Here is a 21,005-nt window from a genome sequence, read left to right as displayed (position 1 = left end):
ACATTATAACTAATAATAATAATAATAATAATAATAATAATAATAATAATAATAATAATAATATGTAATGCACATACTTTAACATGTACTGGCCGGCATCTCAACCTCACTTACCTCTCCAGAAGCTTTCATTCCATTATCTGCGATAACCAGAGTATTCCTGTGGCTTCCAACGCCTGATGCGGATCCTATATTCATTGCAGGTCCGACAAACATAAAGTGTTTCTCTGCAGCTCTGTACTGGTAGCTATGGCACAATGATCCATCACCACTAACCTCGGCGTAGTTTGTATCATGGGAATACCTGGTGCTTATATAATCCCTTGGTCTGTGACACTGAATAGCAATCAGGGTGATTATGCTCACCACAAACAGTGATGAAATTGAACCCAAAGTGATTATCAAATAAAAAGTTAAGTTATTTCCTTCTTGCTGTTTGGTATTGCTTTTGAAGTCAGAAAATGCAAATGCCTCAGTATTCTCGACAGTTGTTATGCGTATTGTTGCTGTGGTAGAAAGGGAATAGTTTCCACTATCTTTCACCACTATGATCAGTTTGTGTTCAGTGGCGTCAGTTTCAGTTAATGGTCGAAGTGTCCTGATTGCTCCTGTATTGCGCTCTAAACCAAAGAGAGTAGGATCGGTAGCTTGTTGCAGTGAAAACGACAACCAGGCATTGTATCCAATATCAGCGTCGTGAGCTCTGACTTTTGTTACCAAATATCCTGTTTTCACATTTCGTGGAATTGTCTCCACGGCTTCTACAGAACCGTCTTTACTTAATGGAGACAAGATCACCGGCGCATTGTCATTCTGATCAAGAATAAAAACATTCACAGTGACGTTGCTGCTGAGAGATGGCACTCCAGAGTCTTTAGCCAACACTTGGAATTTAAAGTTTTTAAGTTCTTCAAAATCAAAGCTTCTTATCGCATAGACATTTCCATTGTCTGAATTAATACTAAGAAGAGATGACACAGGTTTACCCAAAACTTCTCTTGCCACGACGTTATACGATACACGCGCATTTTCATTTTGATCCAGATCGAACGCACTTACTGAAAAAATGGAAGCTCCGGGTGCGTTGTTTTCGAGCACGTAAAATGTATATGGATCTTGAGTAAAGCTTGGACTGTTATCATTAATATCAGACACAGTGACTGTGACAGTTTTATATGATGACAAAGAAGGGCGGCCAAAGTCTGTTGCTGTTATGGTAATATTGTACTGAGAAGTAAACTCGCGATCTAACTGCTCCTTGGTTACTAATGAATATAACTTCTCCCGAAAAGATGACTTTAAGTCAAAGGGCATATTCTCATTTACTTTACAGGAGAATTGTCCATTTAAGCCAGCATCACGGTCTGTAACGCTAATCAGAGCTATCACTGTCCCAGGATTTGCGTCCTCGGGAATCAGGCTTGACAAGGAGGTTACCTCTATCTCCGGTGTATTGTCATTCACGTCTGTAATCTGTACAATAACACGACTGTGTACTGTCATGGGAACGTGACCTTTATCAGAAGCTTCAACATCAATCTCATAAACCTCTTTTTCTTCAAAATCTATCATTCCTTTAACCTTGATTTCTCCTGTGTTAACATCTAAACTAAACCGCTCACGGACCTCAGTCCTAATGCTGCTGCCAAAAGCGTACGCTACCTCTCCATTAGGACCGTCATCCAAGTCTGAAGCGGTTACTTTTATTACAAAGGTGCCTATTGGAACATTTTCCTGTAAAGTTACTTTGTAAACTTGTTGGTCGAACACTGGTGGGTTATCGTTGATGTCAACAACAGATACAGTAATATTGATTGAATCGGATCTGGGTGGGTTTCCACCATCAAATGCTGTCAGAAGCAAATTGTGTTCTGGGCTACTTTCTCTATCTAGAGGTTTTTGCAACATCAAAACAGGAATTTTATTTTTATCACTACGGTCCTCTACGTTCAGCTCGAAGTGCTCATTTTTACTTAGCTGATAAAAACGCAATGAATTTACACCAACATCTGGGTCACGCGCACCGTCTAACGGGAAGCGCGCTCCTGGCAGAGTAGACTCTGCAATTTCCAAGCGCTTCTCTTTGTCTGGGAAACTCGGAGCATTGTCATTGATATCTGTAATTTCAATCTCAACATAATGCATTTCTAGCGGATTCTCTACAACAGTTTTAAGGTTAATGAAACAGTTACTATTTCTATCACACAGTTTCTCCCTGTCTATATTCTGATTAACAAACAAAACGCCAGTCTTTTGATTTACCTGCAATAGCTCCTGTTTTGATCCAGAAACAATACGAAATCTGCGATCCGCTAGTTTGCTAATATCAAGCCCCAGATCCTTGGCTATATTTCCAACAAAAGCACCATGGTTTAATTCTTCTGGAATAGAATAGCGTAGTTGCGCAGAAACCCCTTTCCAAGAGCAAAATAAAATAGCAAAATGCAAAAGGATCCGTCTATGTGCCCATTTTCTTCCCAAATCTATGTTCCTCATGATGAATAAATCCAATAGAATTTGGTCAGAATCCGTTTTACAGAGAAATCAGTACATAAAGGCCCATTAACGATTTTGGTTGAGATGTATATAATATCCCACTGGTTATATCCGAGCTGACTGATTCTCCGTCATACCGCTACAGGAACAGACACCGATTCTACTGCTTTGTCTTGAGTACAACCCGTCCCTGCAAGGGGAAGGGCTTCTCAGCTCAGTAAGAACCAAATAGTATTGTTTGACAGCAGCGACGCCGTGAGTCTCAGTGCAAAAATTGCATTCAATAAATCAGAAAGTTCAGTTTTATATTACTATTTTTTTTGTTTGTAAACATGTAAAATGCGGCAAAACACAAATTAAATGATGTCAGAATTGTGCCTTATTTGGCATTCTAATTGTTTTGTTACATTTAGATAAATACTTTTAAGAATACTTTTTATTTGAAAGATAATTTCAATTTAGTTAAAGGTGCGCAATGTATTGGCATGCTACATTAACGAAACCAATCAAGTGTGTATTTATTCATTTGAGGTCAGAAAAAAATAATTGAATGTAGTTAGAAATATCGCTTTTCTTTTTTCAACAAACTGGTGAATGAAAACCTTTGCACAGTGGTATAATTATACAACATATGAATGTGTGTGTGTGTGTTAGTCCAAGTCTCTGACGCCACTGTCTTGTCTTTCCAAAAACACTGCACACCACGAACCAACTATGCTGGTATTAAAAATACACCTTTGGATAATATACATCTAATATACAGCTGTGCTCATAAATAATACCAATCCTGAACCCGCGCACCTTATAATATAATAATAACGTTTGGTAATAGTAGCCTAATATATATTAACGTATGTGGTTAACACACTGCCCTTCTGGAAGAAGAATGCACGTCATACATGCATCCTGCACTTGAAACCAAGGCACATATTCATAAAACGTACCTTCTCTTTTAGCGTGCCAACAACAGTGTTTAACATGACAGTATATCATCGGATGATGCATAAACGCCATTTGCCGTCAGAAAATTTCACTCATAGTGACGTTAGAATAACGTGCCCTTAGAGACCAATTTTCTCATGAGCATATTCGTCCGATTCATAAATCTGCACTGTGCCTTTAATTGATCCTCACCGGCGGTCTGAAGGGTATAAACATCATTACAATCCTACAACAAAAAACTAAGACTTAAGACTACTTACAAGTTCCTAAGTTAAAAGTCGTAGTTGTTTATATCTGGTTTGGTAACCCCATTGGGTGTGTTTTACCTTTCTGAAAAAAATGATAATGAAATGAATACCTTTGAGAATTTAGCTCAATGTGTTTTGGTGATTTTGTTATTTATCAACTCGTGTTAACTGGTATAGGGAATTTACAAAAAAGTGGGCAATTCTAATTGTTTAACTGTGACCAATTTCTTAATTGGATAAATGAATAATAAATTAATAATTGTGCAAGTGATTCAAGAAAGCTTTTACAATACAAAAACACACACTTTATATACGACTATACAGTACATATATTATAATAGAGTTATGAATATGACTTACTTCTCTTGACGGTTTCATTCCAATATCAGAGATTATCAGTGTGTTTCCATTACTTCCAATGTCCATGGAGGCGCCAGCGTTTGCTTCAGGTTTGACAAACATCAAATCTTTTTGGACAGCATTTGAACACATTCTGTACTGGTAGCTACGGTAAAGCGAACCGTTCCCGCTGACCTCTGCATAGTTAGGATTGTAAGGGTATTTGCTAACAAAATTACCTCTGGCTTTACAACATTGAAGAGCAACCAGGGTGATTATACTGATCACAAATAATGATGAAACTGATCCTAGTGTTATTATTAGGTAAAAGGTGATATCATGTTCTTCTGACTTACTGGACGTTCCCTTGAGCTCAGAAAATATATCACCCTCTGTATCCTCGACAATCGTGATGTGTAGAGTCATTGTTGTAGACAGAGAAATGTTCCCACTATCCTTTACAAGTATGGTAAGCTTTTGTAGAACGTCATCATTTTCAGTAAGACGGCGAAGTGTTCTGATTTCTCCTGTATAGAGTCTTACTCCGAATAATGTCGGGTCAGTAGCGTCTTGCAGTGAAAACGATAACCAAGCGTTATATCCTAAGTCTGCATCATATGCTCTTATTTTTGTAACCAAATACCCTGCATTCACATTTCTAGGAACAGTCCCACAGGAAACACTAGACCCGTCGTTTGGCAACGGAGACAAGATGACCGGAGCGTTGTCATTTTGATCAAGAACAAAAACGTTTACGGTAACATTGCTGCTGAGTGATGGCACACCAGAGTCGCTTGCTAAAACGTAGAATTGGAATTGCTTCAGCTTTTCAAAGTCAAAACTGTTCGTGGCATAGACATTCCCATTCTCACAATTAATGGATACAAAAGATGAGACTGGCCTGTTTTCAATGAGAGTATCCAGAATTAAATATGATATTCGTGCATTTTCATTTTGGTCCAGATCAAACGCTTTTAAATAAAAAATGGAAGCGCCAGGGACGTTGTTTTCAAGAACATAAAACGTATATGGATTTTGTGGAAACTGTGGTTTGTTATCGTTTACATCAGAAATCGTCACTGAGAATGTTTTAAAGGATGACAGGGGAGGTTTACCCAGGTCCTGTGCTGTTACTGTAATATTGTACTGAGAAGTAACCTCGCGGTCTAATCGTGCATTTGTAATTAACGAATACAAATTGTCCTTATAGGATGGTTTTAATCCAAATGGAGCATTTTCGGATAATTTGCAGACAATCTTGCTATTGATCCCAGAATCCAGATCACTAACGCTGATCAGGGCTATAGCAGTGCCAAGAAGCGTGTCCTCGGAGACTGTGTTTGTCAGCGAGGTCACCTCTATTTCTGGTGCATTATCGTTAACGTCTACGATGTGCACTATAACACTGCAATGCACTGCAATTGGAAAGGGGCCCCTATCTGTCGCTTGGATATCAATTTCATAAACTTGTTTCTCTTCAAAATCTATTGATCCTTTAACTGTGATCTCACCAGTAGTGTATTCTAACTGGAAAACATCGATCACTGTATCAGTGTTGCTTTTACCAAATGCATACACAATTTCACCATTCAGGCCGTCATCCAAATCGGATGCATTTAATTTAATAACAACGGTACCTTTTGGAGAATTTTCTTTCAGATACACAGAATACATCTGATTATCAAATACGGGTGCGTTGTCATTGATATCAAGAACAATTACATATATATTAAGAATACCAGATCTTTGTGGGATTCCGCCATCTAAAGCTGTGAGAATCAAATGATGCACTTTATTACGCTCTCTATCCAGGGGTTTCTGTAATACTAGTATCGGAATTATACTATATTCGCTGCGATCTTGTAATACCAAATCGAAATGTTCATTTTGATTCAGTTGATAACTACGCAGAGAATTTGTGCCAATGTCTGGATCGTGCGCACTCTCTAAAGGAAAGCGTGATCCTTGCTGAGCAGACTCTGCAATTTCCAAATGTGTCTGGTTTACAGAGAACACGGGAGAGTGGTCGTTTACATCAACAATTCCCACTTCGACATAGTGAATTTCGAGAGGATTTTCAACAACAATTTTAAGACTAATTGAACAGTCAGGGTTTCGATCGCACAGTTGCTCTCTGTCTATATTTTGATCAACAAACAAAACGCCATTCTTTTGATTTACCTGCAGATGCTGCTGCTTTGATCCTGAAACGATACGCAAACGACGATTCTCCAGTTCCTTTATATCGATGCCCAAATCTTGAGCTATATTCCCGACAAAAGAGCCATGATCCAATTCTTCAGGAATTGAATAGCGTAGTTGCGCAGAAGCCCTGTTCCAAACCCAGGATAATGCAATAAAACAGACAAATGAAGATCCAAAACCCAAGCTGCGCTTACACATGATAAACAAAATATATCCCGTTCACTGTGTATTGCTTGTGTAAATCCTCCGATTAGTCCAACTTGATCATCAAAGTGTTTATTCAAATATAACAGGTTACCTTTGATATACAATCTTATTGCGGAGCTCTTCGTGTCTGAAGCTGAGGCTATAATACACTCAATACAGATGACGTGATACAGCAGTGGTAGCTCTGCTGGGGGGTGGGCAATATATATATACATCTATTTCAGCACCATATTGTTGGACAGCGGCGACATCGCGAGTTTTAATTGAAAATTGCATTTCATTTCTGAAACACTTCCACAAGACCTATGTCACTGAGTCTTAGCACACACTATACCTATACATAATACAATTAGTAATAATAATAATAATCAGATTTTAGGGATGCACTGCTCCCAGTTACTTCGGTTTCAGAAATGACTAGGGGACCAGGTGAGATATATTGGATCTGTATTGGAAGGATATTACATTCTGTAGTGATCAAAAAAATCAGAGCACCTCAAAATGCTATTTGAAAAACAGCAAGCATTATATTATAGTACAATCAAGCAACATTGCGAATCCACCACACCGTCATGACACATGGTGGTAGTACTGCCTTCATGTACCATCTTAATTAAAAAAATATCTGGAATTGTATATAGATCAACAAAGTAAGATGTAGTCAGTTATTATTATTTTTTTTTTAAGGTTTTAATGTCCCTGTGCACATATCCACTACCAGGACAATGACATGCAACCTTGATTGCGGTTTTGTGGGATGAAATGGAAGGTGTCTCACGTGTCGTACAAGACAGAAGGCACGTGACTTCCCTTCCTATGTATAACAAACGTTTTCTTTACAGCCTGTATCTGTATGTTTAAGGATATCTACATTAACACGTTTATCTTGAAAACATGAGAAAACCGTATAAGTCAATTGTATACAATAAATAAATAAATAAATAAATAAATAAATAAATAAATAAATAAATAAATAAATAAATAAATAAATACTTTGGCAAGTACTGGCCGGCATCTCAACCTCACTTACCTCTCCAGAAGCTTTCATTCCATTATCTGCGATGACCAGAGTATTCCTGTGGCTTCCAACGCCTGATGCCGATCCTATATTCATTGCAGGTCCGACAAACATAAAGTGTTTCTCTGCAGCTCTGTACTGGTAGCTATGACACAGAGATCCATCCCCACTAACCTCGGCGTAGTTTGTATCATGGGAATACCTGGTGCTTATATAATCCCTTGGTCTGTGACACTGAATAGCAATCAGGGTGATTATGCTCACCACAAACAGTGATGAAATTGAACCCAAAGTGATTATCAAATAAAAAGTTAAGTTATTTCCTTCTTGCTGTTTGGTATTGCTTTTGAAGTCAGAAAATGCAAATGCCTCAGTATTCTCGACGGTTGTTATGCGTATTGTTGCTGTGGTAGAAAGGGAATCGTTTCCACTATCTTTCACCACTATGATCAGTTTGTGTTCAGTGGCGTCAGTTTCAGTTAATGGTCGAAGTGTCCTGATTGCTCCTGTATTGCGCTCTAAACCAAAGAGAGTAGGATCGGTAGCTTGTTGCAGTGAAAACCACAACCAGGCATTGTATCCAATATCAGCATCGTGAGCTCTGACTTTTGTTACCAAATATCCTGTTTTCACATTTCGTGGAATTATCTCCACGGCTTCAGCAGAACCGTCTTTACTTAATGGAGACAAAATCACCGGCGCATTGTCATTCTGATCAAGAATATAAACATTCACAGTGACGTTGCTGCTGAGAGATGGCACTCCAGAGTCTTTAGCCAACACTTGGAATTTAAAGTTTTTAAGTTCTTCAAAATCAAAACTTCTTATCGCATAGACATTTCCATTGTCTGAATTAATACTAAGAAGAGATGACAGAGGTTTACCCAGAACTTCACCTGCCACGACGTTATACGATACACGCGCATTTTCATTTTGATCCAGATCGAACGCACTTACTGAAAAAATGGAAGCTCCGGGTGCGTTGTTTTCGAGCACGTAAAATGTATATGGATCTTGAGTAAAGCTTGGACTGTTATCATTAATATCAGACACAGTGACTGTGATGGTTTTAAAAGAAGACAAAGACGGGTGGCCAAGGTCTGTTGCTGTTATTGTAATATTGTACTGCGATGAAATCTCACGATCTAAATGCGCCTTGGTTAATAAGGAATGTACATTTTCCTGAAAAGATGGTTCCAACTCAAACAGAATATTTTCAGACAATGTGCAAACCATTTTACCATTAATGTCAGAATCAAGGTCTGTAACACTAATCAGAGCGATCACGGTGCCAGGTTTTGCGTCCTCGGAAATGAGGCTTGACAAAGAGGTTACCTCTATCTCCGGTGTATTATCGTTTACATCTTGTATCTGTACAACAACACTACAGTGCACAGTCAAGGGTAATTGGCCCTTATCGGTAGCTTGTACATCAATCTCATAAGATTCATTTTCTTCGAAATCTATCGGTCCTTTCACCTTGATTTCCCCTGTGCCACTATCCAAGTCAAAGAGTTCCGACGCTTTACTTCTAAATGTGTTTCCAAAAGAATACTCAACTACTCCATTAAGTCCGTCATCTAAATCTGTAGCATTTACTTTTACGACAAAGGTGCCTACCGGCACATTTTCCTGCAGCGTTACTGAATACACCTCTTTATCAAACACAGGTGCATTATCATTAATGTCAAGAACAGTTATAGTAATATTGAGTGTGCCAAATCTGGCTGGGTTTCCACCATCAACTGCTGTCAAAAGCAAATTGTGCTCAGGGTTACGTTCTCTATCTAAAGGTTTTTTTAACACAAAAACAGGAATTTTATTATCGTCGCCTCGATCCTTTACTTCTAGTTCAAAATGTTCGTTTTGGCTCAATTGATAAAAGCTAAGTGAATTGATACCAACATCTGCGTCGTGCGCACCCTCTAAAGGGAAGCGCGCTCCCTGCTGCGTCGACTCTGCCATTTCAAAGCGCTTCTCTTTTTCTGGGAAACTCGGAGAATTGTCATTTATATCTAAAATTTCTACGCCAACATAATGAATTTCTAGCGGGTTTTCTATAACAGTTTTAATGTTAATGAAACAGTTATTGTTTCTATCACACAGTTTCTCCCTGTCTATATTGTGATTAACAAACAAAACGCCAGTCTTTTGATTTACCTGCAATAGCTGCTGTTTTGATCCAGAAACAATACGAAATCTGCGATCCGCTAGTTTGCTAATATCAAGCCCCAGATCCTTGGCTATATTTCCAACAAGAGAACCATGGTTTAATTCTTCCGGAATAGAATAGCGGATTTGAGCAGCAGCGGTTTTCCAAAAGCATACCACAAAAGCAAAAAGAAAAATGATCCATCTGTACGTCCATTGTCTTCTATAATCTCCGTTCCTCATTGTGAATAAATCCATAAAATAGTGACGAAAATTTATTACAATTCACCGATTTGGAGAACAATAAATAAACGTTCACTTTATTGAAAAAAATAAGGGATACAAATATACTACTGGCCTATATGTGAGCTGACTGTTTCGCCTTCGTACTGATTCAATAACAGACGCCAAAAATACTGCTTTGTCTTGTGCACAAATAGACCCTGCAAAGGGATGGGCTTCACAGAAAAATGGTATTGCTTGACAGCAGCGACACCGTGCGTCTATGGGCAAAATTGCATTTCAGTTATAATCATTGTGTTATAATATTATGTATTTATTGTAAATTTATAAAATTCCGTAAAAAAGGATCAAATAGTTTTAGATTTTAATACCAAAACACCCTCCTAGTGTATCTATTAATACTGTGCAAATCGTTCTTCTCTTTTCGGGTGTACTTTCCATCAACCACCAAACACGAATGTGCGTGTTTTAAGAGCAGGACTGGGACAAAGCCCTTAGTGCCTTATTGTGTTATTGCCAAGCAAACCCTAAGCTTAAACCTAACCCTAACCCTAAGCTTAACTTCACTACCTGTATGTATGATTTCCTATTGTAATGTAAATGTTTTCATCTTATTACTCGACACGATTATGTAAAATAAAACATGGCATGATGATGATAAAAATACATTAAATTAACCAAAACTGCAGAATAACGTGTATATCTAGTTAAATACAATGTATTTGTTAGTTTTGCTGTACTTATTAGTTCCTATGATTCCTTAAAATGAATAGCACAACAGTCTCCAATGCCTAACAGATCTGTAAACTCATAAGTAAGCAAAACGTTTACATCTGTTACAGGTGATTTAAATGCTACTAATACTGTTAAAAACATGCCTTTCTATGCCTTAAGTATGAACTTCATTATGTTGATTGATGGCCTGTGAACAATATTTCACCTCCTCCCCCAAAAAGTGAAGAATTCTGCAAGTGATACATAGCAATTACAAAAAAAACACTTTAGAAATTATCATGGCAAATAAAAGGGCTCGAATAAAGAGTTATAAATACAACTTACCTCTGTAGACGGTATTATTCCAATATCTGAGGTAACTAGCGTGATCCCACTACATATCTGGGGTCTTCAAGTGGGCACCTTCCATCCTCGGTGTTTCGTCGACTAGCCCACAACACCTCAAGAGGGCTTGATGGTGATTCTGGCATCCCAGCATCACCTTCCTCCGTCCCCCACTCAACTCAGCCCAGCTTACTTACCCATACATCAGCGTTTCTTTCTTTCTATTGTGCTTGAGATCCCCAACCAGAATATTTCCATCTCAACCACAGCCAGTTGCTGCTCCTCTCTGCTGCTTCAGATAAGTTCTTCACTGTGCAACTCTTGGCCACTGAATCCAACGTTTCTGAGAAACTGGGACCTCCATCCTCGCTGTTCTGCTTCAGTGGCTAGTTGAGCATACTGCAGTTTCTTCCTCTCATACACCTCATCTATAGCATCCTCCCATGGAACTGTTAACTCTACCAGGTGAACAAGTCGTGCTGATCCAGACCACAAGACAATATCTGGTCGAAGATTAGTGGTGGCAATCTCAGGTGGAAAAATAAGATGTTGACCAACATCTGCTAACATTTTCCAGTCTCTAGCAGATTCCAGTTGTCCTGGGTGAGGCTTTTAAGACCTTTTCTTGGCAGTTACTCTCCTGGGCAGAGGAATGTTGTCTTTTGTGTGTAATGTTTTGATGGAACTGGTGGAAACTTATTGGTCATGTTATGCTTGTCTTCCAATGCTAAGGCCAAACATTGCAGCACCTGGTCATGGCACCAAGTAAACCGTCCTTGACTAAGAGCCACCTTGAATCCTGTCAAAATGTGCCTTAATGTTGCAGGTGATGAACACAAAGGACATGAGGGATCCTCTCCTACCCAGAGGTTTAGGTTCTGTGGTGATAGGAGAACATCCTATATTGACTTGATGAGGAAACTGATACTGCTCTGTTCCATTGTCCTTGCCAGCCGATCTTGCATTGTTCCACACTTTCCCATCTCATCCATTCTCCCTCTTTGGCCTGGGAAACGGCCTTTACACACCTCATCCTCTCCTCCTGCTTTTGCACCTCGTTGACTACCAACTTGCTCTGTTGAGTAGGGACTGCCATGTGCCATGTAGGAGGAGCTGAATATCGATATAAAAGATGATACTGGCCTGTTTTCAAATGAGGTATCCTGAATTAAATATGATATTCGTACATTTTGATTTTGGTCCAGATCAAATGCTTTTACAGATAAAATGAAAGCACCAGGCACGTGGTTTTCAAGAACGTAAAACCTATATGGATTTTGTGGAAACTGTGGTTTGTTATCATTTACATCAGAAACCATCACTAAGAAGATTTTAAATTACAGGATGACAGAGGAGGATAACCCAAGTCTTGTGCTGTAATTAACGCATACAAATTGTGCTTATAAGATGGTTTTAACTCAAATGGAACATTTTTGGATAGTTTGCAGACAATCTTACCATTGACCCCAGAATCGAGGTCAGTAACGCTAATCAGAGCTACAGCAGTTTCAGATGGTGCATCCTCAGAAATGTCATTTGTCAGTGAGGTCATCTCTATTTCTGGTGTATTGTCATTAACATCTATAATGTGTACAACTACACTGCAGTGCACTGACATGAGCACTTGGCCCCTATCAGTAGCCTGGACATCAATTTCATAAACCTCACTTTTTTAAAAATCTATGGTTCATTTCACTATGATTTCTCCCGTGGTTTGATCTAAGCTGAACAGATCAGTCACCACATCAGCGTTGGTTTTCCCAAACGAATACATTATTTCACCGTTGAGAACTTCATCCAAATCTGATGCATTTAGTTGTATTACAAGGGTGCCCTTTGGTGCGTTTTCTTGTAAGTTTACGGAATAAATCTGACTTTCAAAAACAGGCGGGTTGTCATTGATATCAAGTACAGTTACAGTGATCTGCAGAACACCAGATCGCTGTGGGTTTCCTCCATCTAGTGCTGTAAGATTCAAATGATGCATTGGATCTTTCTCTCTGTCCAAAGGTCTCTGTAATACTAATATCGGAATTCTGCTATATTCGGCTAGCTGAAAGTGCTCATTTTGATTCAGATAATAAGAACGTATGGAATTTAGACCAACATCTGGATCCTGTGCACTCTCTAAGGGGAATCGTGTTCCCTGCAGAGCAGACTCTGCAATTTCAAAAAGAGTCTCATTTACAGGGAATATTGGAGAGTGGTCGTTTACATCAACAATTTCCACTTCAAAATTGTGGATTTCGAGAGGATTTTCAACAACAATTTAAATTGAACAGTCAGAGTGCTGATCGCACATTTCCTCTCTGTCTATATTTTGAATAACAAACAAAACACCATTCTTTTGATTTACCTGCAGATGCTGCTGCTCTGATACTAAATCGATACGAAAACGGAGATTCTCCAGTTCCTTTATATCGATGCCCAGATCTTGAGCTATATTCCCAACAAAAGTGCCATGATTTGATTCCTCGGGAATAGAATAGCTTAGTTGCGCAGAGGTCCTGTTCCAAAACCAGAACAGGACAATGAAATGGAAAAATGAAAATCCATAACCCAGCTGCACTTATTCATGTTAGACAAAAACAAAAAACACACATATATCCGGTTCACTATTAAGTTCTGGTACAAATCGTCCAATGTGTCCGTTTTCTGATCGTTGTCCAAGTTTGTAGGTTATCAAAAATGTAAAACAACTCCCAAATCGTTTAAATTAGATTGAAATCCCATCTAGGCATTTGTTATGCTCTCTTTGTGAGGCAGAGACGACAATACACCCAATACTGCTGCCGTGCTAATGTACCGAGTGCTCTGCTGTGAGCTGAGCATCGCTGTAGATTTCAGCACCGTATTGTTGGACAGCGGCGACACCGTGAGTATCAGTGAAAATGCATTACATTTTGAACAGCCTTTCAGACTTTTCATACATAAATAAAAGAATACATGTTATTTTGGGTGTCCTGATTGTTGGGGTAATTTTAAAACATTATACAAATAGTGAACCCTTATACACGACATGAATGTAATCTAACATTGTATTTCAATAACTCTTTATTTATTCTTTATATACCTAATGTTTGTATTCCAATTAAATATATAATAAACATTTCAGTCTTACATAAATAAATTAAAAAAACAACAATTATATTTTCTATGAAACACTAATATTGTCGATTACCTCGTTAATCACTCACAACCAGCCACTATACTGTAAATAAAATAACTGACCAAAACTGTTTGAGAATATTAACCATAGTACCATAAGCACGAGGCAGTACAACACGCTACTAACTGGTTAAAATTATGTTTATATATAATAAAATATCTATATAATCAAGCAAGTAGACATTCAAAATATGTATACTGTGCGAGGTAACTTTTGTTACACTAACAAAACCTCTATCTATATAACCCTAATTAGCAATTGGCAGAGACGTTGTCTCGGGGTGTTTTAATAAAGCCCAAGAGCACGGGGAATGTAGCACGATTACCTTGTTTATTACCTAGTTAGTCAATTGAAATCATTTAAGAAATGTAAACATTGTATAGATTTTACAGACTATGAATGTGTTTCAGCTGTGCTTTTGCAAAAAGAAAAAAATACTCATACCTCTCCTGGAGCTTTAATTCCAACATCTGCTATAACTAACGTGTTTCCTTTGCTCCCTGGGCCCACAGCCACGCCTGCATTTGTTTCCGGTTGAACCAACACAAAGTCTTTGTGAGCAACGTTTCCATTTAAAGACATTCTGTATTGGTATGTGTGATAAAGCGAACCGTTCCCACTGACTTCGGCATAGCTAGGATTACAGCAATACTGTCCGTCCGCTTGACCTCTCGGTCTCTGACACTGAATGACCACCAGTGTGATAATGCTGATTAAAAATAATGCTGATATTGAACCAAGGATTATTATTAAATAAAACGTTAGGTTATAATCTCCTTCCGGGGTTTTAGTGGAACTTTTCAAGTCAGAAAACACCAGTTCGTCTGAGTTCTCCGCGGCTGTTATATGTATTGTCACTGTTGTTGAAAGAGTATAAGTTCCATGATCCTTTACAATTATTACCAGTTTATGTTCATTGGAATCGATTTCTGTAAACTGGCGGAGGGTTCTTATTTCACCTGTATAAAGCCCCACACTAAATACATTAGGATCAGAAGCTTGCTGCAGTGAAAACGATAACCAGGCATTGTACCCTATGTCGGCATCATATGCTCTGACTTTTGTTATTAAATAGCCCCTTTCGACATTTCGAGGGATTGTCTCCACTGCTGCAACAGTACCATTCTTTGGTACTGGAGACAAGATCACGGGAGCGTTGTCATTCTGGTCAAGAATAAACACATTAACAGCAACACTGCTGCTCAGAGATGGTTCTCCACAATCTTTTGCTTCAACTTGAAATGTAAAATGTTGAAGCTGCTCAAAGTCAAAACTTCTGATTGCATATATATCCCCGCTGTCTGAATTAATGGATATGAATGATGAGATCGGTGTGCCTTGAACTTGACTATCCCAAATGAAATATTTGACTCTCGCATTTTCATCTTGGTCCGGATCAAAAGCACTCACTGAGAATATTGAAGCGCCTGGTGTATTATTTTCGGCCAGGTAAAGTGTATAATAGTCTTGAGAAAAGCGTGGTCTGTTATCATTTATATCTGACACGCTAACAGCGATGATTTTATGAGACGAGAGAGGAGGTTCGCCAAAGTCTTTTGCTGTTACTGTAATGTTGTATTGGGAAGCAATCTCGCGGTCCAAGTGACTGGTTGTAACCAAAGAATATGTATTCTTCTGAAAAGATGGCTTCAACTCAAATGCTATATTTTCTGACACTGTACATGTAACTTTACTATTAATGCCAGAATCAAGGTCAGTAACGCTGATTAGAGCTATCACGCTCCCTGGTTTTATATTCTCCGAAACTATGTTTGAGACTGAGGTGACCTCTATTTCGGGTGTATTATCGTTGACGTCAGTTATCTTTACTATCACACTACAGTGTCCAGAAAAGGGAGATGGTGCCCTGTCTGTGGCTTGTATGTCGATCTCATATAATTCGTTTTCTTCAAAATCTAGTAACCCCTTTACTGTAATGTCCCCCGTTGAACTATCCAAGCTAAATAATTCCTGTACTCTGTCACTGTTACTTTTGCCAAACATGTACATTATTTCTCCATTGAGACCTTCATCCCTGTCAGTGGCATTTAGTCTTATAACAACTGTGCCTTTTAGAGCATTTTCCTGTAAACTAGCTGAATACATCTCTTGATCAAACACAGGCGCGTTGTCATTGGTGTCCAGTACGTTAATTGTAATCCAAAGGGTACCCGATCTCGGAGGGGTTCCGCCATCCACTGCTGTGAGAAGCAGGTGGTGTACTGGATCGCGTTCTCTATCAAGGTTTTTTCTTAATATTAGAACAGGAATTTTACTGTATTCGCTACGATCCTGTATATCCACCTCGAAATGTTCATTTTGACTGAGTTGATAAGAGCGTAGAGAATGTATACCAGCATCTGAATCATGCGCACTTTCCAATGGGAAGCGCGCTCCCTGCTGAGAGGACTCTGCAATATCCAGAGTCGTGTGGTTTACAGGAAAACTAGGAGCATTGTCATTTATATCAGTGATTTCTATTTCAACGTAATGCATTTCCAAAGGATTTTCTATAAGCAATTTAAGATGTATAACGCATTTCTTATTTCGATCGCATAGCTGCTCCCTATCTATATTTTCATGAACAGATAAAATGCCATTATTTTGATTTACCTGTAAAAGCTGTTGCTTTGATCCAGAAACAATACGAAACCTGCGATCAGACAGCCTTTTAATGTCAAGTCCAAGGTCTTCAGCAACACTGCCCACAAAAGCCCCATAATCCAGCTCTTCGGGAATTGAATAGCGTATCTGTGCAGAGGCCTTATTCCAAAAACAAAGGAAAGCAAAATGCAAAAGGATCCGTGTAAACCTCAGGCTACTCCCACGGTCTCGTTCTTCCATGATGAACAAATAATCCGTCAAAATAACAAATCTGAACCATATATCTATCCTGCTTGATATAAATATTCGTGATTAGTATTCCCACTTAAAAACACGATGACCAGAAGATGTATTGGAATAAAAATGTTAATTCTCTTGCACTAAATGGTCGAGCTCTGTGTGTGTTTTTGATAGTGTTGTCACTGGTACTGCTGCTTTCTTTATCTCCTTCAGAACGCGTTCTACTGGGGGAGTGAATTACATATTTGAGCATTCTCTATTATTGTTACAACAGCGACACTGTGAGTCCGAATTCAAAACTGAATGACTCGCGTGATCAGAAAGTTTTTATGCATGGACTTTTCTGATTATTTTACTAAAAACTAAATTGCCAAACATGGCCTTGCAAAAATGGCCTGCACGTTGCTCATTCACTTTTTTAATAGGGAACTGTCAGTTGGCCATATGTCCAATAAATAGATTACACCTCATACTAAATGGTTACTAACCAACAACAAATCACCAGGTTATTTATTTAATGAACTGCAAACTGTCAAACGCGCAATGACAAGATGGTAACTAAAGTTACGAGGTTAAAACTGCAAAAACACATTAGAGACAAATAGACATATAAATCATAAAACGCTCAACAGCATACCCAGCCCATCTGATTGGAATCAATCCATTGAATGGAACATAATCAAGGAATATTATTAGTATGGGCCATTAGGGCTCGACACTTGTAAGTGTAAGTAGCTATCAACGATTCGTATAAATGTAGTGCTGTATGTACCTCAATACACATACTATTGTAATCAATATACATTATATGTATGTTATTTTCACATAACTGAGCTGACAAGATTTAAACCAGCCTATTGCATCGCTGATATCAAACTTTTTTGAAGGGTATGAAGATGCACTTAAACACTTACCTGTCCTGAAGCTTTCCAGCCAATGTCCGAGATGAGTGTGTTTCCATTACTGCCATCATCCATAGCAGCGCCCACATTGCTGTTTGGTTCCAACAACACGAAGTCTTTGGGAACTGACTTTGTGTTTAATGACATTCTGTACTGGTAGCTTTGATAAACTCCATTCCCACTGACTTCCGCGTAATTAGGATGACAAGAATACCGACTATCTAAACTATTCCGGGGTTTGTGACATTGAATGACAACCAGGACAACAATACTGACTATAAATAATGAAGAAACGGAACCCAGAATGATTATTAAATAAAACGTTAAGTTTTGTTTTTCATCTTGTGTTTTGGCTGTACGCTTAAGGTCGTAAAATAGTGGTTCGACTGTATCCTCGGCTATTGCTATATGTATAGTCACTGTTGTAGAAAGTGAATTATTTCCACTGTCTTTAACAAGTATTATCAATTCGTGTAAGGTGGGATCGCTTTCTGTAAATGAATAGCGGGTTCTTACACCCCCCGTGTAAATCCCTACAGTGAAAAGTCTAGGGTCAGTAGCTTCCTGCAGTGAAAATGATAACCACGCATTGTATCCTAGGTCCGCATCATAAGCTCTGATTCTTGTTACTAAATAACCCGCATTTACATTTCGAGGAATTGTCTCGACCGCTACAGCAGTCCCGTTCTTTGGTAGTGGAGACAAGATCACCGGAGCATTGTCATTCTGATCAAGAATAAAAACATCCACAGTAACGTTGCTGCTGAGTGATGGCACCCCAAAATCCTTTGCTTCAACTTGAAATTGAAAGTTTTTAAGCAGCTCGAAATCAAAGCTTCTTAAGGCGTAGATGTTGCCATTCTCTGAATTAATGGATAAAAACGAGGAGACTGGCATGTGCTGAACTTGACTCCCCAAAATTGCATATGATATTCTAGCATTTTGATTTTGATCTGGATCAAACGCACGCACTGTGAATATGGAAGCACCCGGAGCATTGTTTTCAGGTATGTAGAGCGTATAGGCACTTTGAGCAAAGCTCGGTGTGTTGTCATTTATATCTGAGACAATTACTGTTATGGTTATTTGAGACGACAGAGGAGGGACGCCAAAGTCTTTAGCTGTTATTGTAATGGTGTACTGAGATGCAACCTCGCGGTCCAAGGGTGCATTCGTAACTAAAGAATAAACATTTCTCTGAACAGAGGCTTTCAACTCAAATGGCACATTTGCTGAAGATAAGCAAGTAACCAGACCGTTAACGCCAGAATCAAGGTCCGTAACACTTATTAAAGCTATAATACTCCCAGGGTCTAAATCTTCTGAAATTGTGTTGGACTTTGAGATTAACTCGATTTCTGGAGCATTATCGTTGACATCTTGAATCTGTACCACTACTCTACAGTGTGCTGCTAAGGGTGAGGCACTCTTGTCTATAGCTTGTACATCAATTTCATAGATCTGCTTCTCTTCAAAATCAATGAGCCCTGCTACTTTCATTTCTCCAGTTATGGTATCCAAGCTAAACAGTTCGGTTATTTTTTCATTATTGATTTTACCAAAACCATACATTATTTCCCCATTTAGATCTTCGTCTAAGTCTGACGCATTTAACTGGATAACACGTTTGCCTTTTGCAGCATTTTCCTGGAGAAACACTTGATATATATGTTGATCAAACACAGGTGGGTTGTCATTGCTATCTAAAACGTGAACGGTAATTCCCAGTGTACCAGATCGTTGCGGATCCCCGCCATCAAATGCTGTAAGAAACAAATTATGTGCTGCATCAACCTCTCTGTCCAGTGGCTTTTGTAATATTAAAACGGGAACTTTACTGTCTTCACTAAGATCCTGAATGTCAATTTTGAAATGTTCGTTTTGACTCAAGATATATGAGCGCAGTGAATTTATTCCAACATCTGGATCATGCGCGCCCTCTAAAGGAAAGCGGGCTCCCTGCAGTGTAGACTCCGCAATCTCCAGGCGAGTCTGATTAACAGGGAAGACTGGCGCATTGTCATTGACATCAATGATTTCTACTTGAACATAGTGAATTTCAAGAGGATTTTCTAAAACAATTTTAAGATCAACATGACATTTTATATTTTTTTCACAGAGTTGCTCCCGATCTATATTTTGGTTAACAAATAAAACCCCACTATTTTGATTTACCTGCAAAAGACGCTGCCTTGATCCAGAAACAATACGAAAACTGCGATCCTGTAGTTTTTTAATATCAAGTCCTAAATCCTTCGCCACGTTTCCAACAAATGCACCGTGATCCATTTCCTCGGGAATTGAGTATCGTATCTGTGCTGTAGCGTCATTCCAAAGGATAAACAGAATAATCCAATGTAAAAGGCTCCATTTGAACTCCCAGCTCCTTCCATAAATCCGTTCTCTCATGATGAACATATAAAGGTATTCCGTTTTATAAATGTTGACATAAAAATATGAATACACCAATGTCTATAACATATCTCAGTTAACATCAATCAGATGAAGATATACTGTAAATCCACTGTACAGACTGACTTCTGGGTGTCTGCCTGACGGATTCTGTTGCTTTGTCTTTTATGCAGACTGGCTTGCCGGGGAGATGTGAATCTCGTCATATTGTACTTTTAACCACATTATTGTTACAGCAGCGACACTGTGAGTATAGATGAAATAGTGCATTTGTGTATTTGAGACTTGCTGGGAAATAATAATGTCATAACTTTTTTTATCAAAATAAGATATTGTTAATCTATCTCATAACAATATGGAACTGGATATAACTCGGTACTTTAAGTCATACATTTGTTTCAACTGTCCAAGCTGTGGAGTGGGTAACTATCTATTAAAAACACATGCCCACTTAACCGTTATTGTCAGTGCTTCTTTAAAGATCATTAATTCGATTCCCTCTGATTGTGGGCTACTTTGACTTTTAACACCCGTCTCTGTGATCTGTATTAGTATTTGTTAATTTGAAGTGCTGCGCGTAATTACGGTTTTTACCAGTGCTTTTTTTTTGTTTGTTTGTTTGTTTGTTTACCTTAACGTTCTGGTTTTGTTGAAGCTTGGTTCTAAGCAAGTATAAAGTGTATTTCCTATACTAGTAGGCCCTACTGAAGGAAATTGTGAGACTCTGTAAATTTAACTTTTGCTTCTGGACCAGAGCTCATCGAACAAGA

At 38.6% G+C, this 21,005-nt stretch overlaps 1 protein-coding gene across 4 annotated transcripts in view; it reads right to left on the bottom strand.

The window, feature by feature from the left end:
- LOC117413251 (protocadherin alpha-C2-like) overlaps window positions 1–20,382 on the bottom strand; it is an 86,503-nt gene extending 66,121 nt beyond the window's left edge. The window contains exon 1 of one of the 4 annotated variants that reach the window (XM_058996789.1): window positions 17,836–20,382. In XM_058996789.1, coding sequence (XP_058852772.1) covers window positions 17,836–20,241 — 2,406 coding nt within the window. In that variant the 5' untranslated portion in view covers window positions 20,242–20,382. Of the gene's footprint in view, window positions 1–4,046; window positions 6,544–7,467; window positions 10,037–14,521; window positions 17,115–17,835 lie in introns of those variants that run through there. The other 3 variants (XM_034022140.3, XM_058996791.1, XM_058996792.1) reach the window with 3 other exon arrangements.
- Between the last annotated feature and the right edge of the window lie 623 nt (window positions 20,383–21,005).

This window comes from Acipenser ruthenus, chromosome 23 (genome assembly GCF_902713425.1).
Source record: "Acipenser ruthenus chromosome 23, fAciRut3.2 maternal haplotype, whole genome shotgun sequence".
Classification (NCBI taxonomy): domain Eukaryota; kingdom Metazoa; phylum Chordata; class Actinopteri; order Acipenseriformes; family Acipenseridae; genus Acipenser; species Acipenser ruthenus.
This window is presented reverse-complemented; position numbering and strand designations above follow the sequence as displayed.